The sequence below is a fragment of the Wolffia australiana genome, chromosome 3 (genome assembly GCF_029677425.1).
Source record: "Wolffia australiana isolate 7733 chromosome 3, ASM2967742v1".
Classification (NCBI taxonomy): Eukaryota; Viridiplantae; Streptophyta; class Magnoliopsida; order Alismatales; family Araceae; genus Wolffia; species Wolffia australiana.
The window spans coordinates 4,460,782-4,486,039 of record NC_135837.1 but is presented as its reverse complement, the minus strand read 5'-3'; the positions used below and the strand labels follow the sequence as shown (position 1 = coordinate 4,486,039).

The 25,258-nt window shown below is 37.7% G+C and overlaps 2 protein-coding genes across 2 annotated transcripts; both read left to right on the top strand.

Annotated features, from left to right (window-relative positions):
• The first annotated feature begins 9,102 nt into the window (after positions 1 to 9,102).
• On the top strand, positions 9,103 to 9,813 carry LOC144700704 (fasciclin-like arabinogalactan protein 6). The gene has a single exon (XM_078572175.1). The coding sequence runs from the start codon at positions 9,126 to 9,128 to the stop codon at positions 9,636 to 9,638; it is 513 nt and encodes a 170-aa protein (XP_078428301.1). The 5' UTR covers positions 9,103 to 9,125; the 3' UTR covers positions 9,639 to 9,813.
• Positions 9,814 to 23,005: 13,192 nt separating this feature from the next.
• Positions 23,006 to 23,810, top strand: LOC144700703 (S-adenosyl-L-methionine-dependent methyltransferases superfamily protein). Its single transcript, XM_078572174.1, has one exon. It carries the CDS (start codon positions 23,062 to 23,064, stop codon positions 23,719 to 23,721), a length of 660 nt encoding a protein of 219 aa, XP_078428300.1. The 5' UTR covers positions 23,006 to 23,061; the 3' UTR covers positions 23,722 to 23,810.
• The last annotated feature ends 1,448 nt before the right edge of the window (positions 23,811 to 25,258 follow it).

Below are 25,258 nucleotides of genomic sequence, written 5' to 3'. Positions count from 1 at the left end.
TTCTGATTTTTTATCATTTTTTACATGGAATTTAACCTCATTTCAGTGAAGAAATATTTTTTACATGGCCTTAAATTTGGCTAAAGGTTGGTAAGGGCTTTCCTAATTTTTCTAGAATTGTTCCATATTTTTATACAATTTTTTGACCATTATATAGCCAAGAAATGGTTTTTATATATTTAAACAAGACATATTTAATTTATTTGGCATTTTATAGTATATTTTTATATTTATCAATCACACTGGTCAGATCTAGGGTGGAAACAGGTGAAATTTTAATAGGAAAAAATTGATGCCTCAGATAGGGAATATATTGTCATTTACACCAGAGGACAGATTATTTACGAGGCATACTTGGTAGTCAGGATCCCAATACAAAGGAGACTTCTCTAAACTACCTATATGTGGAAGGGATCGAGTAACTGATGTGATATTGATCCGGAAAAAGGGGGTCCACATTAGAATATCCATGTAAATTGTTCATATAAATGTGAAATCAAAGTGGGTGATAAAGTAGTAGGAAGACATATGAATGAGGGTGCTATTTTTTCTACAATTTTTCCTAGACAAGACCTGACTTATTTGCAAGATGGAACTCCCGTTGATATAGTCTTCATCCCTGTAGGATTACCCTCGTGAGTCCCTTTTGATCTGAGATACAAGAAATAAGCTTTAAGAAAACTAGTGTTTTAAGAATTATGCGAGACAAATAAATAAACAAAAAATGCATGGGTATTTGAACCCAAATATCCAAGAAAATGTAAAATATTTGATGAAGGAACTAGAGATCTCTTCGAACAACCTGGTCTAACAGGCGGATCCTACATGCTTAAATTGATTCATTAAATGGACGATAAAAACCATGGACATTCAAGTGGACATTATGCGTTTTTACACGACGACATCTTCGAGGAAGGCCAAAATACGGTGGTGTGCAAGTGGGATAAATGGGAGTTTGGGCTTAAGAGAGATTTGGAATTGCTCATATGTTACAAGAGATGCTTGGTTTAAATCTGATCATATAAAAGCCCAATGAGAAGTACTTGGTACTGCGGATATTGGAGGAACAATAGTTAATTCTCAGGATGCAATATAACCTTTTCAATTTCATGGGAACTAAAATCTTTGGCTATGGAACTATATCATTTTCCTATATTTGAGAGAACAATCAGATTATTTTCTGATTGTTGCACTTAATGGTCTAGTTTGAATGAATCAGAACTTCTATTTTATATCAACTTTGAATTCAACCTATTATGTTGCACTTAATGGTCTAGTTTGACTTAGATAATGGTAAACCTGAACAGTCAATGGTCAACTCCGACCTGATCACTAGTCAACTATGACCGATCAATTCTGATCCAGTCATCAACAAACTCCTACTTCCTCAATGGTCAACATTTACTAAATCAATGGCCAACTAAAACATGGTCCATAGGAAATTCTCACTTGGTGAAGGGGCACCTTAGACCTGGTCAATGGTCATTTTTGATCGAGTTAAACTATTAGCCAGTCAATTATCAACTTTTAAGGTCAACTATGACCTTGCTAACAGTCAAATCGTGGCAGGAGAAACATTAGGCCTCTTGGCCTAAAGTATAAAGCTCCCAAACTTGTTGTATGCTAAGCCAAAATCTAGGTAGGAAAATAATTTTAAAAATCTGCAGTAAATATTAATCTTGATCGGGTTTATGAAGTTAGTTAATACTTGAGTTTTTATCTCATTGAAAGACATTCAGTCTGATTCATTTTCATATATATATATAGTCAGCTTCTTAGTTGTGTTTGTTGATTCAATGTCATGCTTGTAAGGGAAATTGGAAGATGATAGTTTTGTTGTTGGATCCTCTATTGACTCCTTACAATAACCTTTCTTCTGTTTTGTAGCGATGAATCCACAAAAATGATGCAAAAGAATATCTGTCACGAACTGAAAAAAGAGTAATCCCAACTAGCCAAAGCTACAGTAAAGGAATATGTGGGCGCATCCCCATTCCCATTGGAGTCCGTCTGTCACCACACTCACTGTCAGGGAAAAGCCTTTCCATAAAAAATCATCATTGTAAACATTTACATACATCCCACTATTTAAATTTTTCATTGTCTTTTGAGGGGTTCTGGTTGTAAAAAAGTGTTCCTCATCTAACAGATCGACGGCGTCATCACGAATCACTTCATTCAATATCCCATTGTTCTGCTCCAATGACTGACCTTTAATTATTTAAATATATTTTAAAAAAACAAAAACTCATTAATACCATCATGAAATGATGTAGGCCAGTTGATACTACAACTGGGATTTGACTCGTCAATGATAGTTTTTGGGTTTTGTGATTTGGTTCATCCATGGAAAACATGATTGCGTGGATGTGTAAGTGTGTTAATCAATTCATAATCAATCTTTATAATCAAAACACCAAATGTACCTTTAGGGGAACTTTTCTACCCTTGACCTGTGCTCGCTAAGATAGTTCTGAAGCCGTTCATGTGTCCAGCCTTCAAAAGTATCCACATGATCACTTGGTGCTTGGATCTCCACCTCCTTTTCTTCAACTCTCCTTGAAAATCTTGAAGATCTACTCGCCATGAAGAAACTCTCTTCAGTTGAGTGGAGAAGAGAGTAGAGGGGGGAAAGGGGGGGCGGGGGGCTCTCAAATCTAGCCTGCTTGAGTGTTTGAAATCAGTGGTCCTTCCTTATTTATATTATGTTATGCTTAAGTTTTTCTAAAAAACCCATAAAGTAAAACATACTCACCAATGACCTTATGATCTTATGCATGTGACCCTCTTAGGCCCTCTATCATTTTTGGTAATAACTTGAGTGGCCCAATAACAACTATTTACAAACCTTATTAATTAACTATACCAACATATATTGATTAACTAAGGATCAATTTAATCCAATTGATAGGTTAAGTTTCCAGTCCGTGGGGTCCCAAGTTACACCTCGTACTCTAGAAGACACTGAGTAGTGTTGGACTCTCTCATGGAACCTTAACGGTCATTGATTTTTGTATATGTATAATCCATCATCTGCGCAATGGGGATTATGAATTATCATCAAACCCTTATCCGTCATTCGATTAATACTAATGTGTAATGGGGACCATTGGAGAATGCCTTCTCCAATACCCTCACTAGCCTTGCTAGGGATTTGCCGCATTTTCTTGAGTCAATGATGGAGCGGAGTAGCCCGAGCCCCAAAGGACGTCTTCAGAGCCGCCGCCACTATCAACAACATCACTGCCGGCTCGCGTTCAGCCCGACCGGCAAGTCAAGGTGACCGCGCAGACGCCCAGATTCAGGTATTTTGGGTGAAGGCGCACCTTATTTGTTTTCTGTTGTTTTCGTCCATGTCACTTGAATTTGTGTTTTTGTCTGCATTTCTTTTGTTTTCCCGTCATCAAATTCCGTTAGTGATGGGGAGAGAGACTTTGAATTTTGCCTCCTCTTTCTCCTCCCTTCCTGCCCCTCACATCTCATTCTCTCCTTTCCTTTATTTTTCCCTTTTCCCTTGCATTGTAATGGAGATGAGTCCAGTCTATAAGGACTTCCCCTTAAATGGGCCTTAATCCCCCTCACTCCCTTGTTATGGTGCTGCTAGGGGCCCATTCACATCCCCCTTATAAGGGAAAGGATGGGCGCCCTAGACGATTTGGACTATTTTTTTAGAAGAATTGTGTTGAAAGAGAAGCAGGTCCCGCCTTAGCAGAAGAAGGAGAATATTAGAGGAAGGAGACTTTGAAGAGGAGAAGAACCAGAGAGAAGAAGGGGAACATCAATCGCCTAGACCACCATCGCGTCCCACCCCCTCTTCGCACAGTTCTTCGCACGGTTCTCTCCTACATCCGCGAGGTGCAATTCGTTCGTAGTTTTCTTTGATGCCGCTCCGTCGCCTGACGGCAAGTGCCGGCATTTTGGAAGCTTACGACTCCCCTGTTCCCTCGTGCATGGACTCCTGGACACGCTAGAAGCCATGTGAACATCCCACCATCGTCTGGCCAAGATATCAGCTTCTGTTAGGCTGTTGTTGGTCAATCGGAATACCCAGTGCTTGACCAGGAAACGCGTTGACCACGCTCTTGGTCAACCCGACCGACGGGTATGGCTTCCTTGATCAGGATCTGCCTAGGATCAAGGTGACGGTCAACTGGGGGCCTTCAAACTGACGTGCCCCCCTAACAAAGCTCCTACCTTGGACGGGAATTTGTCTGGTTGGGGTTCCCCATTGGGGATATTGCACGGGCGACAACCTTGCCCACATCGGTGGTCTGCTGGTGGAGCAGAAGGATTCCCCCCCCCCCACCCCATTGGTTGTTCTACCGATAGTGTCGGGTTACCTTCGAGCGTTGCTGCGGTGAACCCTCTGCTTCCATGGCCCACCGTTCCTGAGGGATGTGGCGAGTCTCATTTGCTGCACATCGCGTGTCACATGCAGTACTACCTCTGGCCCATCCCTTCCTATTGAGGGTCAATCCCTCCAAGCTCGCGGCCCTTCCACCATGTTATCCATTCATCGTCTGCTGATCTAGAGTATTAACGGATTTTTTGGTTGCGAACCGAGCTGATTGGCCCCATCGACTTGCCGCCCAGTTGTTGCTGCCTCCTCCATCTCTCCCCTTGGTCCGCTCCAGCCCACGGCTGCCAAACCTCATCGGCTCCCTGCTCTGGCACCTCCCGCCACCGACATCACCCACGATTGAACCTGACGCAACGACACAGAAGATTCTGGCACATAGACATCGATGAGGTACATCGTATCTCTGCCCGCCCGTCTCTTATTTTCTGTAGTATGTTTTCTAATTGCCTCCACCGCGCTCGGGCTAGATATAGGTGAGGGAGAAAGGTTGAGCATTAACTACGACTAGCTTGAGTGTCTCAGTGGTACGAGTCAGGCCCGGCCGTCACGTGTGGGCCCCTACAGATCAATTCCATTTGGCGCCGTAGTCATCCTTGTCCCTCCTGACGAGGCTCGAGGGGTCACCCTTTCCACTACCGGCGACTCTGTCAGATTTGGAATTTGGCACCTTTTGTTAGTCAGCACTTGCTCGCACAAAATTTAGATGCATCATGGAGTGCATTGTAGGACATTACCCACTTAGGGCTCCCCGTCGGACGACGACACTGTCGACATTTGATACCTGTATCCTTTGTCGGCACCGAATCATCGTACTTGGTGTCGACCGGACGACATCCTAAATGACATATGACATCAGTTAATCTCCTCTTATACCGAGGGCAGATGATCTCGGCTTACCACTCAATCACCTCTATGAGCTTCTCACTACATCCGAGCTATGACATTACCTCAGATTTGCATAAGTGATTCACTACATCTCGTCTTACCACTCAATCACCTCTATGAGTTTCTCCTCTTATACTTCTCACTATATTCGTATGAGTATTAGAGGCTCATAAGTCGTAGTGAAAATGTAAGGGTCCATTCACGAGATTTCCTTGGTGTCTCAAGTCAGTGAATCACTTATACAACCATGACAGGAATCAACCTGATTGACGTTTCGGTATAATACCATTCAGGGATTCATATGCATCAATCAGTGAACTCTTTATCCAAAGAGCACAAAATATTTGTCCTTAGTGTCGGCACACTAATAGCCACAAGATGAGCTATAATTATTGTATAAGTAGGATCAGGTAGTGCTATTCTATATGGATAATCCATCTCCATCTCAACAATCCATCGAATAGGAATATTTAGAATACATGTTCAAAGACTAGTGATCACTGTATTATGATCTCACCATAATTTACGATGTCATTGCACATATTCATGCACTTCATCATAAATATCCCTCTAGAATATGAATCAACGTAATATTTTATTCAATGAACTTAAATAAATGTGGTGGTGTGATTTGGCTTGACGCCCACATAATATCCATCAATAATCTAATTAGATGTCTATGTGAAGCATCAATGCAATATATGGTTATATTTTATGTAAATGAAGTCATTTTCCATCGAGTTTATACTTATATATCTTTCATTTGAACCCCATTTTTTATAAAGTCACCTTACGGCTCTCATTCTAGTTGGCAAATTGAATAATGAGCCTTTAGTTCCATGGTATCTTCTTAGGCTTTTCCGGTTGATCTGATTTGATCCTGTAGTAACTTATCATCATTTATATCTTTTAGTAGTCCCAATGTCTTATGTGTGGGCTTGGTGTTAATTCTGAATTATTGACCTCATTGTGATCAATTTTTGATGTGATGTATTCTCCGACTTGCCATGTGTTCCCCCTTGGTTTCTGTATGGAATTTCCCAAATACCCTTAGCTAGTGGAGCTAGTAAAACATGTACGATTTAATTTCAAAATACACATATATTAAACGTTGTTTGATTTCAACTACTCCTTTCTAAAGTACTAAATTTTCGAGCCTTCTTCAATGCATTCCTTGATTGTATAATTTATTGCACTTTTTCCATCCAAAGTATATCGAGCCCACTTACTCGACACAATTTTGGGCTCCCAAGCCCTGTTCTAAGATGTGTATTCTTATTTGATTATCCACTCAAGTGCACATTACTGGTTTTCAGCAATTGGTTCCTTCAAGCTGCTAGCTAGCACGCTATGTGCATGATACAAGCAAAATTCCTCAAAGGATACACATCTCAGAATGCTTTAGTTGTAGCACACTTAAACATTGTAATTCACTTCATTAGATATCTATTATTGCAAGCCCAACATATATATATATATATGTGTGTGTGTGTGTGTGTGTGTAATCTATGTAGATTTTTATTTATCCAAATATATCTATCTTTCTGTCTATCTATCTGTACATATAAATATGGATATATCTAAATATCTATCTATCTATGTTTTTTTGTTGAATCAGTTTTTCAAATATTTGAACGTGATTTAAATGATTTTTTTCCTCCATCTTGTGGACCACAAGATAACAGATTTATAATAGGTACTGTTCATTTACCAAAGAAGGGTAAAATCATTATGGTATATCAGTGAAGGTGTCATTTTTTTTGGAGAACATTATTTTATCACTCTTGTGGTTAGCAATGTTTTTGATGTTGAAGTACCAGCGACCTTGACAGTTTGATTAGGCTTGGTTACGACGACGTTGAGTTGGCGGCGGAGGAAAACTCGGCATTCAGGCAAACAGCACGGTGGTGTGGTACGTAATATTGATAGGAGACTAGTGAAGGTCTGCCATAACCAACGAAAAATACTGTGAGAAAGCATTCTAAGCAGTGCTGCAATTTTATACCAAACGACCACTTTTTGTATATGTTCATCCCATAGCCAGATCCAGAACAGCATAATGAGAAAAGGTTAACATCAACTCTCATGAGGAACCCCATGATCTTGAATATTAAACACCTGTGATTTCATTTTCTTAAAATATTGTAAAGGTAACAAGCTGAGACTACATTATCTTGGAATGTTCTTTAAGTGCATTATATTGCCTTTTTCCTTGTATTTTTTTTAATTTTGTGGTTATATTTTATTCGATAACAAAAAGGCTTTTAATGTTTGATCTTGATCAATGTTAGACGCATTTCATTGTCACATTTTGAATGCATTTGTGTTTGAAGGTGACACCTCTCATGACTTCCTATTGAGTTTTGGTTCCCTCGTCCATCGCCTATCTGTCTAATCAAATACTCCTGGGGAAAATGCCTACACCTTGTGATGGGAAATGTTTAAGATATCCCTCTCACAATCGCTCTCCCTTTCCTATTTCCCTTGACTTTTCTTTTCTCCTCTCTCAAGTTCTTTTTTTCTCTCTCTCTCTTCACTCAGACACTTTTCTCCTCCACCCACTCTCTCTCTTTCTATCCGCTCTTTCATCCTCTGAAGTACCCAGAATTATTGACTATTCCACCACTTTCTTCCCTTATAAATATTCTTTATTTATCTCTTATCTATAACTTCCAAATTTTACTTTTCTCTTAGGTTCCATACTTTATCTTCCTCAATCATCTTCTTATCATCTAATCCTTGATCCCATTGACCATACAACTTCGTCTTAACCCCATAATCTCCACATTGCTTCTCATTTTCTCTGTTCTTCATATCTTCATGCCTCCTCACACCTAATCTTATCTACCTTGTGAATTCATTATCAACAATTCTATTCCAGCCTTCTCGTGCTACACATGAACATCTTCTGTCGGCAACCAATTATTTCACTCCCATTTATCCATTTCCCACACCTTATCCTCTTCTTATTCATACAAGCATGGAGTTGTAGATCAATGTCCATCAAGGCCATTCAATGTCAGTCAAGCTATTGGTCCCTTCTCCAAGGTACATTGTGACACCTTAACTTGGAGATAGTTGTGGGCTCATGATAATTGTTGATTTTCTTTGAGTGTTTGTTGACCTTATGAATCCATTTGTTAAACTTTATTGGGTATTTTGAATCTTCTATTTCCAAAGTTAGAGATATCACAGTTATTCGCTAGTTATACTTGTTTAATCCCTGCTTCACCAATTTAGTCCCCTTCTACAAGATTAAATCCATTCCGAACACCCTCAAGGAATATTGTGTTAATATCATTTGGACTTAATTTAAAACTGTCATGAATCTGCCATACCACCAAAAAGTACCGCACAAAGCACCCTATAGTTGCCATGAACAACTCACCCTCACATATCTCTCTCAGTTAGTTTATCGTTTGACATTTTGAATTGGGAGCGTTGTTTATCGCAGTGGTTTGCCGTCTGCATTCGTTGCTTAGTTTTTACAACATTAGGTTGGCCCTACAGGTCCCATCCCTCATAGGTCCTTGTCATCCTGGGTCAACGCCCGCCCAATTTGACTTATAAACAGACTCTATGAGGTGGCCTTTCGTGCGCCGTATAGGATCAATCCCATTTAGGCCGGTCAACCTTCTTACAAAACGTATCATTAAGCGTCTACAAAGAAGCCCTATTTGAAGTAACTAATAGCATACTAATCGGTAGACCTTTAAATGGATTCTTATCTACGCATCGGACCCGAATAGCGGCCAGGAAACGAGGAGATCAATCCTTAAATTAAACGATTTGGAGTATATTATTTATCGAAGAGACAACAAGAATCGCGCTCTACTCCTATTTAAACTACCTTAGAGACTCCCCTGAAGCCTCATTCCCAATGGCTTCATCTCGCATATACGCTTTGTTAGCTCTCCTCCTCCTCGCGGAGGCAGCAGCTTTGCACGCCAAGACTACGCCAAACCTGGTGTCCATCTTGACTCGCCGAAAGAAGTATGGCACGTTGCTGAAGCTGCTGAAAACTACCAACCTTGTCACTGCGGTCGAGGACCAGTTAAAGAATAACCCAGACGGTATCACCCTCTTCGCTCCTACGGATGCAGCCTTTGGAAAACTCCCTCCCGGTGCCTTAGCCAATCTTACGCTGGCCCAGGCGACGTATATTCTGCAGCTCCATGCACTGCCCGAGTTCTACAGCTTCGGGAATCTGCGCAAGGTTAAGAAACCCATCGAGACCTTCGCCGAAGGTAGTTCTTTGAAAGTCACTTTAAGCCGGAAGAAAGTGTTTATCTCCTCCGGGCCCGTCACAACTCCGTTGAAGAAATCCCTGTATAAAAAGTTTCCCCTCTCCCTCTTCACCATCGGTGATGTTTTAATTCCCAATGTTAAGTAATGGGCTGAGAGGTCCATCACTGGGTTGCTGTGAATAAGGGTCGTAGACCTCTTCGACGCATATGCATGCCTTTTGGGTTTCTGCCTTCGTTCCATGTTTGGGCTTCTGCTCCCGTGTATGTATTCTCTCTTCCTCTTGATGTCTATCATATGGATCGGTTAGGGTTTTTTCATGAGACAGATGCTTCTTCCGCTTAAGTGCTCAACTTGACGACAGAAGATGTCTATACAAAACATTGAGGGGTTCGACGAGTGCTGAACGCCTAGGTCTATGGCCTTTCTCAGAAGTCAATAAAGTAAAATGTGGGCGAAAAAAAGAAAATTCGTCTAAGTGGATTGCAAATCTGTATGAGAAATAAGGGTGGAAAACAGAAAGTAGAGAGCGAAGAGGAGGAATGAGCCTGTTGCCCACTTGGCCGTTTGCAATGTGTATTATAAAGGATCAGAAAGAGAGTTTAGTAAGGGAAATGGCATTAACGATGGCCGACATATAGGCATGGAGATAACAAAGACGGTTTTCCGTGACATTTCCGTCGGTCTAGATTGTATTTCAGCGCGTTTGCATTCACATGTGCTCCGGCCCTACCATCTGTATCGTGGGGAAAGAAGAAAACGCGCTTGCATTCATATTGTTCCCCGGCCTGTGATCTGGCTCTAGATTTAAAAAAAAACAATTAAAGAAGTCTTCACAGGTTCATTATATCTCTGATGGTTTACAGCCTGGCCATGACCCTGATCACATTAAATGGTCCCTCAATCCCGAGATGCGAAATGCTGGGTTTGGTACTTGCTATCGATCTAATCCACTATTGGGTGGCTCATTAACCTTAGAAAACCATAACAGCTGTCTGAAGTATGTAGAGATACTAAAAGTAGTCTCTGTTTACATCCAAAAAATATTTGTTGAATGTGGCAGACAATCATGAATTTAAACATACGTTACGATGGGGGTAATAAAATTTTCGTCCATCATTTGAACGCTGGATATTGGGGACTCCAAGCTGGATACAATGACTGATTCGAAATTTATTTTTAAAAATCCAAAGTGGAACTTCTCAAATCTACTCGAATGAACAACAATTTTAAGATTAGAATTATCGACATCAGAAAGGCCGTGGAGGATGTATCTATATTTTTAACTCCCTGACATATCTGTGAATTTGTTTAAGTAGCTATATTATTTCGGTGGAGTTGCCACCGCCACCACCGCGTTGACGTTTCCTCAGCCGCCGTTACTGTACCCACCTCCTCTTCCACGGGCGGCACCCACGAAGACGACCGGGCATCAAAATTAGTTGACAAAAGATACTACTTGTGTATTATTCAATGAGAAAATCTGAGGGCGGATTGTGGACAAACCTAAAATATCCACTTAAATGAGTTTGTATTTAAATTTTGTTGTTGAGAAGAAAATATTTAGTTACATTCTGCCGTTGGGAACTATTACGATTAGTAAATCAAGTATTACAAAAAAAAGATGTTAAAAAATTTCGAGTCTCTGCTCTTATTTTAAACAAATCAGTTGCAGAGCCAATTTGGAATAAATTACTGGACATGTTCGGACAGACGAGAAGAACAATTTGGAATCAATTTGGTATATACTTTGAAAAATATCAAATACGTTTTTTCTCTAAGAAAAACAACTGCCTTTTCGAATGCCATGAATACCCCAGTAATTATTTTCTTAATATCCCTAATTTAATTCAAATAACACACCTATGAAACTTAAATTGAACCATCGTACTCTCTTGTGCAGTTAGGACCACGGCTATTTAGTATGGAGAAAAACTATGAAGTCTTGAAAGCATTAGCTATAACTAAATTTGATAACATCACCTACATAGAAAATATACTGCCCCTAACGCATTTAAAGAATGAGAGTGAAAAATCAAACGATGAAGCTCCTGGCTTCTTTCTATTGAAATTATTTGACATCGTGCTGCCTCGAAATAATCATTTTATAACCCGTACAGGGTGATTGAACTTCCCGAAAGTTAATTGATCTTATTAAAAGGGTATTTAGAAATCACTGAGTACGAAATCAAAATTTTGAATTAAAACTAGTGTTTAGAATGGCTCCTCAAATGTTAAATTTGAAATATTCAGTAGATTTAATTATGTAGTTTAAGTACCTCAAATTACTTTCAACTGCTACGTATGCAGTCAATGTTATCACATTCATTGGTGTAGTTTATTCTATAGGGAAAATGATTCAATAAAAATATTATAAACACATATATCTTTAGCGATCGAAAACGCTGATTTTAAAACAAATCGGAAATGACATTTAAACATAAATCAATTTGAGGAAACACTAACAAGCTTATTCATATAATGAATTCCTTTTAGCGATGAAATTATAAGAGCTGCAGCTCAACCATACATTCCACATATTCATTTAGAGTACATTAATATAAATTATATTCATGTATAATGTTTGACATAAAATACCTGGATACCATATGACCCTCTACTTCTGGTCATATGATGAGCACAGTTGATTCAATAACCATTTTGTAGTGATGTTAAGTAGAGACCGTGGGTGCTCTTAGGGAAGAAGCAATTAATTGATCTTTATAAATCATTGAATCATTTTGGACCTAATTATAAGCCAGATACTGATTACATCTTGTGGATGCATATTTCTGTTTTTATATGACCTAGGAGTCCCTAATCATGGAAATACAAATTGTATTTGCTCAATTGTATCAACACTTTTATCAAATTCAATGTACAGTCAACATGGGATCACCTGCCATTTTTATGAGAGGCTACACATCCATGAAATTCAATCTATACTCAAGATCCTTAGTCCTGATTGAGACAAATCCATGCAAGTTTGTCGTTGGTTCCCCTTCATCTTCTCCCCATTACTACGGCTATTGATGAAGTTATGTAGTCAGGAAGCCAATTATACTGCTATGTCTCATTTAAGTCAATTCAAATAAATAAAGTTAAATACTATTTGTGTCTAATGTTTATAATGAAGTGAAAGTATCTATATGCAATTAAATCAGTAAGTGATTGAGGTGAATTAATCCTATTGCTAGAGTTTACAATTGTGCAATTCTATTTATAAATTTCCCATCTTCAAAATATAGGACTTAAAGGATGAGGAAGGCATCAATCCACTGGGAGGAAACTATCGATAAAATCCTAAATCTGTATCAAGATTAAATTATCGAAGAAAATATCAAATATAATGGATTACTCATGTGATTCATTTTTTTGGATTTTTAGCATATTATGATAATTTTATGGATTTCAATTTTTGGTTATAAAACTCCAGAACTTCCATCTGATTCAAGCTTCAGATTAAATTTCAAATGAGAATGAAATTAGATAAAACTTTGCCACAGATATTAATTTATATTGATTTGGATAAATGCATATATGTGTGTGTGTGTGTGTGTTCAAGGTAAAAGATAAATGATCGTTTTTATGAAATTTTATGGAGAGATAGGATAGACGGAAAAATTAAATCCCACATATAAATAAAGAAAACGTCGGAAATCGTTTCAGAGAGAATAATTGTAGAAAGCTTGGGGTAAATTGGTTTCTGAATGAAGTTTGAAATGGATCTTAAAAACTAACAGAATGGAAGAGACCAGAAATAGGATAGGATGAGTTTTTTGTATTTTATATTTGATATTGAATAAATAGTGGAGTGCTCTTGAACCTTAGAAATCCTGCGAGGGCCCCAGGCCACAACATTTTGGAGACGTGCAATGACACTTTGGAAATAAAAAGAGAGAAGAACCTGATAATTGGAATCCAAAATGCAAGACATGTTTTTTGATTCCAGTAGATGCAAGGCCAATAATGGCTGGGGTGACCTTCCATATGGTTTCCTCCCTCTTTCAACTTTTATTTTTGTAATCCCATCATATTGATGCATAAAGGGTAAAAAGGTGGACCTACACTTAAATTTTGAGCTTGACCAAAAAATTGGATTTTTAGATATCAACATACGAATTTAGATTAATAACAACTGTATGAAATATATTATCTCTTGTCTAAGCGGTGCAAGATCATTGGGGAATTTTGGTTAATATCAGTTCTTCTTCATTTTCTTTGCCAACCAACAGATCAGTGCCATGTGTCCTAAGAGTAAAGAAAAATAAAATATACCATCCTTTGAATTATAAAAGAAAAACCAAGTGTTCATTTGGAGCTGATTATTGTCATAAATGAATACCTTGTCTGGCAACCTAGAGCTTGCCATGTAGACGGGCACTTAACAAATACAATCTTTCTTGAATTTCAAAATTTTATTCATGATACCAACTCACATCTTTTTTATTACAAAAAACATTTTTTCAATACACCATGGTAGAATAAAACAAGAAAATGAATGATTATGTGTCATAACTTCTTTATTATACCAAGGCACGTCATTGGCTGAATAAAAAATAAAGAAATTATTGAAGATTACGGCAGTGCTAATCATTATGCCATTATAATTTATTTTATATTGATTGGCAGTGCCAATGATTGGTCGAAAGATGATCAAATAAGATTGACGCATGATGAGCACAGCTTTAACCCTGAACTATATGTATAACTTCCTTTAATAAGTGTAGAATACATATTATGATTTTCAAACATTAACTTCCTAATTATTTAATTATTCAAAAATCTAGAAAAATAAATTGAATCCAAAAAAAATAATAAATAAATGTTGCGATTCCAAATAAAATGTTCTTACTTAGATAATAGATTATGAATCAATTGGACGTCAAAAAAGTTTTTAAAATGCATAAAATTATGGAAAAATAATAAAATCATTCTAAAGGTTATTATAATCATTCATATCAGAATAATAAGAAAATATAGGCATTTTGATACGTATTTTGCATTAAAAAATGTGTTGACATATCTGTGATATGTCAGTCGTAATTTTCATGTTATCAGATGGATAAAATATCTGCATAGGAAAGAAATACATATATTGTTGAGTATTTGAGTTTAATCAATAACATTTATAACTGATACTCGTCAACACTTTAATAAGTTAGTGATGAATATGGTTCGTCTCCATAGGCAACGGATGTTAAGGAAAATACGATCTCAATTGGGTGAAGCGAATATTAGAAGAATTATGTGTACGGTAGGGAATGCGTAATTAGATTGGATAAGAAGATGATAAATGGCTAATTATGGTTTTACTAATTGGGGCTTAAGATGGATGAAAAAGGATAATGAGACGGGATCATAGCAATGGCGTGGTAAGTGGCATAAACATTAGTGGATACAATGATAAAGATGGCAAGAATGAGGTAGACTGATGGTAGAAATGAGAGACGTGGTGATGTATGTCAATGGAAATAGGAAGAAGAGAGTTGTGTGATGAGATTGTCATGGTGTAGAGAGCACATGAAATGAAGGTTAAGGTGAGGATGGGCAGGGGATGATGACGGAGTGGATTGAGGATGGTAATGGATGTGGATGATAGATGGTTAGATGGTGAAGATGGATAAACTAAGTAAGTGTGTTGGAAACGATTCAATGTAAGGTGAAAGGCTAACCTTAGATCCCTATATTCTGCCAGGATCACGACATTCTCCTACTGTAAATCAACATCCCCACTTCTCTGTTGAACCTTCCCAAGCACAAGAGACACCAAGGAACACTTGATGGACCTTCAGAACTTCACTTTCTTTCAATCAGCCTCACTATGAGGAAGTGAGCAAAAAGACGTTTTTTACAACGATTAGGTGCTCAATTTATAGATCCAACACATATGGATGGATAGAGGACAAAAAAGACAAAGTTGCCCTTAAAATTTCAGCTACATCCGAGCTCTGGATAGTCAGATATCAAGCTTGGAAGTTGGATGATTTCTAACTGTCGATTTAATTCAAACAGTTCTCTCTCCTCATCCTCGTTAGCACCATCACATCATTCTATTAGGGTTTCATTTCTTCTGCACATTAAATGTGATGACTGGCTGAGATTCCTCCTCGTCATCCATGATCGATGACGTTCGTCATGACGCATGTCGCCCTACGGAAAAGACGAAAAATGAATAATGATAGTTTATTATATATATGTCATAGCTTTTATCGCAGTTGACGTGGCACCACGTCAGCACATGGCATGTCAGCTATTTCTCCTTCTAAACCAATAGAAATGTGACATGTATGTGACACGTATACACATGTGCCCCATGTGTACACGTTTGCCCCATGTGTACATGAGTGCCACATGTGTACACGTGGTCCTCTATGGTGCTGCCACATAACTGGTGGTCATTGTTGACTATTCTAAGGAGAGAGAAAGAAGAGAGAAATAATCATATTTTAATCATCTCCTTTTTTGGGCCACAAAACACATTTATTGCTAAAATACCTCCTTTTCTGATTGGTCCACGTCACTGATGCCAAGAAAGTTCAGAAAAAACCCCAAAATATATTCAAAAATTCTTATAAAATAAAATCCCAAAAATACAAATAAATATATATTTCGACTTAGAAAAATCATATCTTTCCAAATTTAATGTCAAAAAATAAAAAATCATATTATGACTCAAAATTGTTTTCTTTCAGAATCTGCTGTCATATAAATATCAAAAAATATTATAAAAATATCAAAAATTCAGAATATCATCCTGAAAATGGATCATTTTAAGATTGATATCGTGCATATATGATTAATTCAATGCAAATAAACATGTAAATATGGTCATATTAAGCTACTAAAAATGCATGTTATCAATGTTCATCCTCCTATGATGAGCTTGGTTAATCCCATAATCATTAGGATGTAGATGCTAAGGGAAGATAGTTGGACTTGTGTGGGATAACTATTCATGGAATGGATCATTAGGACTCCTTTCCTAAATGTAAATCAGGAGGGATCATATAACAATCTTCTAAATCATTCTCAGACTTGAGCAGCCAAGGATGTGTTGTGCATACATATTCATGTTTTGACTATTTCCTCCTCACCTCTAATCATTGTATTCCAAGTATAAAAAAATATTGGAGTAATTGAGATGGGACAATCAACCATCGATATAAGAGGGGATAGACTTAACAGAACTATGCATTGAAAACCTCGAGAAATGTAGTAGAAATCTTAAAGAAACAGTTATTTTATGATTTCCTAATACAACAATCTGGCATAGGTTACCACCTAACGTTTGGTAATTGAGTGTGCAACATGTAAATAAATTATATATATACATGATAATTAATTTGTTGAAGGTTCCGTGGAGAAGTTTAAAATTCCTTTCTGAATTAATGATAGTTTCCATTGTTCCACGTACTATATGTTATAGAGTATTTGGTGTAGCTTGATACCTCATGTGTTAGCAACTTGACCTACGGATTGAGTTGAACTGATCCATGATTAGTAAGTTAATATACTGGATATAGTTCATTATGTGGTTTAACAAAATAATATTATTGGGTTTTGAAGTTATTTAAGCTGTCCAGTATAAGGGCTAGGGAAGGTCTGTTCGTGGGACTGAATGTGCAAAAATTTTGGAGCCCCCCCACCCCCGCGCACGCACCTGCGCCCCTCGCCGTCTCTCAGTCTCCAGCTCTCCGCTGCCTCCACGACGCTCGGCTCTTCTGCAAACCTACCCTCGGAGGCTCAGGCCATGTCCGAGCACCCCCCCGTAAACTGTGCCACGAGTACAAATGCTCGGAGGGTCGGAGTCCCCCCATCAACCCCATGCGCCCCCACCTATCTCAGTCTCGTTGTCTTCGCGGCCCCCATGAGCCTTGTCGCTTCCACAAGCCTGCCATCGGAGGCGCAGGCCACAACCGAGCAGCCCCCCGTGAATTGCGCTGTAGGTACGAATGGCAGACTACCCACTCAGCGGCCAGGGCCAGGCTGCCACCCTTGCAGTAGAGCGCGTTGAGGAGAACATACTGAGGAGTGAGTTGTCCAAGTTTGTGCGATGTACGGTACGGATTTTCACACAAATCCGCACTGCACATTGCACGGAGCTTCTTGTGCGATCCAAAATTCGCATAGTCGGTGCGAAAATTCGCACAATTGGTGCAAATTTTTGCACCACACTGCACCGCACCGCATGCCCTTCTCTAACAAGGGCTTAGAGTGTGACACACATAAGATTAAGTAGTTCCCAAATTATATGCTTACTTGGCATGGGCTTCAAAGAAAAATCATATTGATGTATAAATGTAAAAAAGCTCACTTTAACAAAATATTGAGTGAGTTTATGCAGACTGCTCTCTCGTCATTTCTGTGATTAAATATTAAGAAAATAAACTTGGATTCTATTTTTTCTTTTCCAAAACACAGCACGGAGATTTTATAAGCTGAGGATTGCAGTATGCATCTGTAGGGCCTGAAGACCAAGTGGCTTGAGGGTGCTAAATCAATGGATAAATTGCATGTTGCTGGGCTCTCTGCGATATGATTACATCATCATTTGGTTTTTATCAATCAAAATGAATCATCATTTTGATTCAGTTTATGTGTGCTGCCTGATTCTGTTCACTACATTAATCAGCGCTCAAAATCCAAGAGTCTTTTCCCATTTACTAGAATGTTGTTAATGTTGTCACAATATGTGAGAGTGGTGATGAAGAAGAACATAAGGCATGACTTAGAAAGGTATATGGAAATACATCTAGGGCCCGAAACCTATACAACTTAATGGGAAAAAATGGTAATTAATTACCTAAGGTTTGTTATTTTTGAAAGATCTAATTTAATATTTTATATTTTATTTCACTAATGTAGTATTGGATTTGGTAGTGGCTATAACTTTAATTACTTAAATCAACAAGAGCTTTATTTTTTGTATGTCTCATTCAAAAGTTTTATTATCCATTTTTCATTTTTATTTAACATAAGACTAGTTATGGTTCCCCGCTTTCCCATGGCACTGAATTTGTATAAAATAGTAACCTCTTTTAAGAATATTTTCCTGTAGATGTTCCCTGCTTTTTTTTGCCTGATATTATATTAGGGATAATATTGTTTTTATTAGATACTAATTTTTGAATTCACATATAAACATTGTATTTTTTATCTTTTGAGTGATTAAGTTTACTTAATTTGGATACAAACATTGTATTTTAAATCAAGTCTATGAGAGCTTTATTTTTTCGCAATGTCTCATTCAAAATTTTTAATGTCCATGTTTCATTTTTACTGAACATATGACTAGTTATTTTTTATTGCTTTACCATGATACTGAATGTGAAAAAAAATTCCTCAAACTTGGCTTATTTCATTGCGCTTTACAGTGATACTGAATCTGATTTTAGATTTGGGATGATAGTGGTTTGGGTAAATCTTCATTGTTCAGGTCAGATAAAAAGACTGTGTTTTATTTATTTATATTGATTAATTTTATTAAAGTGGTATAAAATCTGATTTCATGTGTATTTTTAAAAATAAAAAATACTGCATTATTTATACAAAATATTTAAGTTTCAGTTCATTATACTATTATTAGTTTTAATGTTATCAGATGTCCAAATATGATGTATAAGTACTAGTGCTGTTCAAATCTAAGGGGTCAGGTTTTGAAGAGCTTCATGAAGTGGATGTCTCCTAGCTTATGTGTTTGGGGGTGGACAAAAGGGTATATTGTACCCATTGTGTACCCAAATTGTATGAGAAAATAAAGATAAAATAAGTTTACTAAAGAAGTGGTATGATTTATAATTTAATCTATTTCAACTGTCGACTTCTACCATCCTAAAAAATATCACTTTGTTGAGACCAATAATCTGACAAAAGGAAACATTAGTTATGTAGTAACCAAATATATACAATTTCATTCATATCTTTGATATAATTCACCAGAAAAAGTTGTGGTATTTCTCCTTGTTCCATTTATCAATATTCAGGGGCACATAGGACTTGCTAAAAAAAAGTCCACATTTTTTGGATCAGGCCCCATTTCGAATCTAGTACCTAGTTAACACATGTGGGTCAAGAAAGGAAACATAGTTGAGTGTTAATTTGATGCATTCTGGTAATCCATTCTTAAAGAATCAAAATAACCACAATCCAAGGTAGTTAAGTGTTGTGTTCTCTAAGCTTGAATGAGTGTCAGAAATGTACTCACACATTAAAATTAATAGAAATTCAGTCCGAGTTAGTTTTAAAATGTGAGAATTGACAAACTCAAAATAGGGTAACACTGCGATGTTTTTGGATTTGAGTTTAATAAATGAATACTTCAGTGCTATGTATAGTGGATGAGTATGGGTCTACGAGCATTATTAGGAGTGGTATTATGTGGATTGTGGATGAAGTGAGTTAAAACAAGAGATTAGAATTGGGAACACTTGAAGAGGTGATGATAAGAGGGGATGACAACTAGAGGGATAGGTTAATATAAAATATCTACTTTAGTGTTTAATATTTAAATTATAGTTTAATATATGATAGGAGGGTTTGGAGATAACATAGTGAGACATATTAACGAAGGATCTGAACATAGGAAATGAGTCCAGAATAGGGTGGAGGAAGATGGCAAATTAGGATTTACTTGATGAATAGAGACAGAAACACTTGACAAGATTGTGATAGTGTAGATGATATATGATGTCAGTGGTAGATGGGATGTGACATGGTTATAGATGATGGTAGATGGTGATGGATGATGGTGGATCGTGATGATAAATATGATCTATCTAAATGAATGTATTGAAGAGTGATCAGTGTAAGACATGAGACTAACCATGGATCCCTATGTTCCACTAGGATCAAGGCGTCTTTCTGACACAGAGTAGCCTCCCAACTTTTATGTTCACCTTCTCCAAGAACTCATGACACAAAGAACACTCTAGATGGACCTTCAAAACTTCACTTTATTTCAATCTACCTCTTTAGGATAAAGTGAGCTTCAAGATGCCTTTTTCGAAGATCAGGCGCCCAATTTGTAGAACCAAATGTATAGATTGATAGAGAACATAAGGAAAAATTTTCAGCTCAAAATTTGAGCTCCATCAGACTTGTAGACTGATGCCAATCATCAATGACTTTTAGTGACTGGATGTTGCCAATCATAAAGAGTAATCATCGGAATGGCTATTGTCAAGTGAACAACAACAAATGGCACATCACAAATAAAATTCAAAATTGCATTAGTAAGTCATATGAAATTAAATATAAAGCTGAAAAGAAGAAACAAATATATATTTTTTTTGACTTAAAAAAATTATATCTTTATGAAAAAAATGTCGAACAATTCTGGAAAATCATAGTATGACTCAAAAGCTTATTCTACCACAATGTCGTAAAAAAAAACCTTATAAATACTTAATTTTTTGCAAAAATTCATTCATTTAACGATGTCCATTATTTGAAAAATGGATTTAAACCTTTTCAGATAGATGACACACATTTATTACCAATTTAATGGGAATAGTTATGTAAATACCATGATATTAACCTATTAATATTGCATGCCTTTAAGAACATATTGTCTTGAACTTCTTCAATCCCTGGCGAAAATGTATTTGATCTTCTCACCTTCGAGTCACACTCGTGGGAGAAGACAGGGAAGGGGAACCCATATCTTGTTGTCATTAGCACTTAAATTTGGTTGCACCTCTATTTAGATTTACTTTGTACTTTTTCATGAAAAGCCCATGCAAGTTTATCCAACACCGTCCGTGATCTTGTGCGTGTGACCCTCTCGCATTGTGTATCAGCTTAGTTAATAGCTTTAGTGACCCAAACACATTCATTTCAAGATTATTATTATTTATATATTTCAGCACATAAGTTAATTAATCAAGGATTAATATAACCCAATTCAAAGGTCAACTTTTATATACCATGTGATGCGAAGCTACACCCCATAATTGAAAGATCTATATTAGTAGATGAACTCTTTTGTGAATCCTTCACCATCATCGGTTAACCTGTTCATATAGTCTTGCATCTGCATGAGACTACAAAATGAGTTAGGGTATAGTTAACCTTGAAACCGTAATCTTCCACTCTAGATACTACCCATAGGTAACAAACATAATTGGAGAACATCCTCTTGAATATCTCCACTACCTTGGCTAGAGATTTAATGTATATTATTCTTTGCAACAGTATTCTCCATACAAAGGTCAGGTGATCCCATCATGAACACCAAATCACCTTCACATTATCATTACTTTCTCTAAATTCACACTAATTTCAATCCCACAATTATGAACTCATAAATGATAGTCAAAACATACTGATTCATGCACAACATGTCTGTGGTGTCTCAGGTCTAAGGACAACTTGCATGACATGACACGAATCAATCTGATAAAAATTTAGGCATGATACCATTTAAATATTTATGCACCCATCATCTATGAACCTTTAAATAATGCTCATTCACATGCATCTAATATGATAGTGTCATGAAATTGAATGCATGTACCTTGTAAAAAGGCTACTCTAGGAATAATGCATTGAAGTAGATATTCTTGTCATTAGTTATATTTATTTACTATGTATTTAACTCAAACATATGAATTCTCCTAATAATTATTAGCTTCTACATATTTTATATCATTTTTTATGATAACAAAGTGTAGGTAAACATACCAAATATATTGTATTACGAGTAAAAAGTGAAGATTCTTGGATCTTGACTGGTGCACTTCATGTCAAGTGATCACTCTTCGGATACACAAATATAATATGTCAAGGTTGTATTTAATAAGTAAGCAATCCTTTGTAAATTTCTTCTTTGCAAGAAATCAAATAAATAAAAAATCCCTAGATGAATGCTGATTTACTGAGGTCAGCACATGGTCACTGACTTGCATTTGAGAAATCTCACTATTCTGAAGTCTTTACAAGCTGTGAAATACATCATCATGGTTTTTATGATAGTGGTCAAGCTCCAACCTCACCTCTTAAGAAAAACCTAAAGAGGAAGATGAAGGATACGGTTCACTGACTCAAAAAGATGAAGCTCCTACCTGACCCTTGAAATAAACCTACAAAAATATGCCTGATGTCCATACAAGCACTGAAATACAGCTTTTATACGGTAAAGGGTCAAGCTCCAATCTGAGAAAGAACTACGAGAGAAATCTGATTATCATGATACAAGCACGAAAATACATCATCATGGGTTTTTACTATAAGGGTCAAGCTCCTACCTGCCACTTGAAATCAACCTATTTAAACGTGCCTGATACCCATATAAGCAGAGAAATACATTATCATGCTTTTTTTAAGGCAAGTAAAAGGGTCAACCTCCAATCTAAGAAAGAACTAGGAGAGAAATAACATTTGAGAAATCTCATTATCATGATACAACCTCTAAAATACATTATCATGGGTTTTTACCAGAAGAGTCAGGCTCCTACCTGACCCTTAAAATCAACCCATGTCCATACAAGCGGTGAAGTACACTGTCATGTTTTTTTATGGTGAAGGGTCAAGCTCCAATCTAAGAAAGAAGTAAGAGAGAAAGAACAAGGATGCGGTTCACAGACTCGCCGACGGTGGAGCTGGAAGTGGCCGGGAGGGTGCTGTCCATACAGCAAGACAACAACTCCCTTCACGTCGGCACCACCGTCTGGCCCTGCTCTCTCGTCCTGGTCAAGTTCCTCGAGCGCTGGGCGAGCCATCTGGGCCCCTCCCCCGCGCCATACGCGGACCTCCTCGGCTTCGCCGGCAAGCGCGCCGTCGAGCTCGGCTCGGGCTGCGGTCCGGCCGGCATGGGCCTCCACCTCCTCGGCCTGGACGTCGTCCTCACCGACATCGCACCCGTCATGCCCGCCCTTCGCCGCAACCTCAAGCGCAACCGAGCCATCCTGAGCCGCGCCCCGCGCCACGCCCTCCTCTACTGGAACAACTCAGACCAGATCGCGGCCCTCCGCCCGCCCTTCGATTACGTGATCGCCGCCGACGTCGTCTACATTGAGGAGTCCGTCGCGCCGCTCGTGTCCGCCATGGCCGCGCTCGTCGCCCCGCGCGGTGTTGTTCTGCTGGGCTACCAGGTGAGGTCTCCCGAGGCGCATGCTCTCTTCTGGGAGCTCTGTGAGAGGACCTTCTTCGTTGAGAAGGTGCCCAAGCTGGATCTTCACCCGGATTACGCTTATGAGGAGGCCGATGTTTACCTTCTGAGGAAGAAGTGAGGCGCCCGGAAGGTGTTTGTTGAAATGGGTAGCCCAGATTCATCTGCGGATTTAATCTCATTTTATAAGATGTACTCTCTCTTGAGGAATAGACTCTAAAAGGAGCGAAAGGAAAAGAGCATAACCATAAATTACATCCCTTATGTTAATGTTACCAAAGAGATATTAAATGAATGGAATTGAGATATACTGGGATATAGGTATAATATAATGAAATAGAGCTGATTTCAGATTCACTATGAAATGAGTCATGGAATGGAGCAACTACAAAGAAGTTCGGGAGCTACAAATGAAGCTTTGGAATCATCTTGTTCGTGGGTCGAGAACGGCAGTTGAACTTTATGGGATTTAATCAGCTGTTGTTCCTTAGTAGCTCAGTGGTAGAGCAGTCCGCGAAAAAAGATGGTGTAGGGTACGGCCAACCCAAGGGTTGTGCCCGTAAACCAATCCGTCTGTGCCCAGATTCATCCGGGAATTTAATATTATTTATAGGTTGTACTCTCCCCTGAAAATACGTAAGGTCAAACAGTTTAATCATAGATCATTTTTAATGTAACCTCTAATAAAACATTTTCTTAGAGTTATTCTATTTTTAATCTATAATGAAAAGCATGGGCATAGATCGCTTCTTCCTTATTTTAGATTAACAAAGTGGCTTCATAGGCAGAATTGTGTGATCAGGTGGTTTGATTTTCTTGATATCAAGTTTTTTTTATAAATGTTTAAACTAATGCAAAATTGAGGTTTTTTATGACAGAAGTGCGCGATCAAGTTATCTAAATGAATAGTGTATAGAAAAAAGTTGGGATTGTTGAACATTGTAAGGCGTCTAGAATGCTAGCAAGTCTTGTTGTTTATTTTCAAATTATATGTTTTAAGAAATTAAAAATAAGGAGAAATGAGCTTAAAATTTTACGAGGAATCAGCAAAGTTTCACCAAATTTAATATTACATTACTTATCAAAACTTTCTACACACACTGGAGAAATAAACCATAGGTTTGGTGTATTTTTGGATCCACTAGAATCCCAGCAAACATATCTTCTTTCACTCAGTTTGGTAACTTCTACCTCTCAAGCTCTTGTATTAAAACTTTGATGTAGGAATTAAAAAAAAATTTAAATAACCTTGTGCAACCTCCAATCTTGATTCTCAATCTTCTTGGCTCATCTCTAGAACAGAGATGATAAAAAAGACAAAGTAAAGAGTATAAGGAAAATTATATTTTCTAGTTAACTCTAAAATCTTCTTGATAGGAAATAAATAGGCTAAGGTGGAAACCACTAAAATGAGATTGTGGGCATGCGAGAATATAAGACATAGTAAGGGATACAAATATAGGGTTCCCACTGCCGTAATACAAATATTTGGGAGGATTTAGTGGAATAAATGAAGTGCATAAGTTATGGTTATGATATCTACTTATGAAAATACTTTCATATTCAGCAGGAATAGTATAGGAGGATAGCCCAGCCTCTTGCTCCAAATTATATTTTTTTATTTCCTTCACTTAACTCTCATGTCCACTCAGGAATGC

Bases quoted from the DNA above. Each gene is read 5' to 3' on its own strand.
- LOC144700704 (XM_078572175.1), top strand. From the start codon at position 9,126: ATGGCTTCATCTCGCATATACGCTTTGTTAGCTCTCCTCCTCCTCGCG.
- LOC144700703 (XM_078572174.1), top strand. From the start codon at position 23,062: ATGCGGTTCACAGACTCGCCGACGGTGGAGCTGGAAGTGGCCGGGAGG.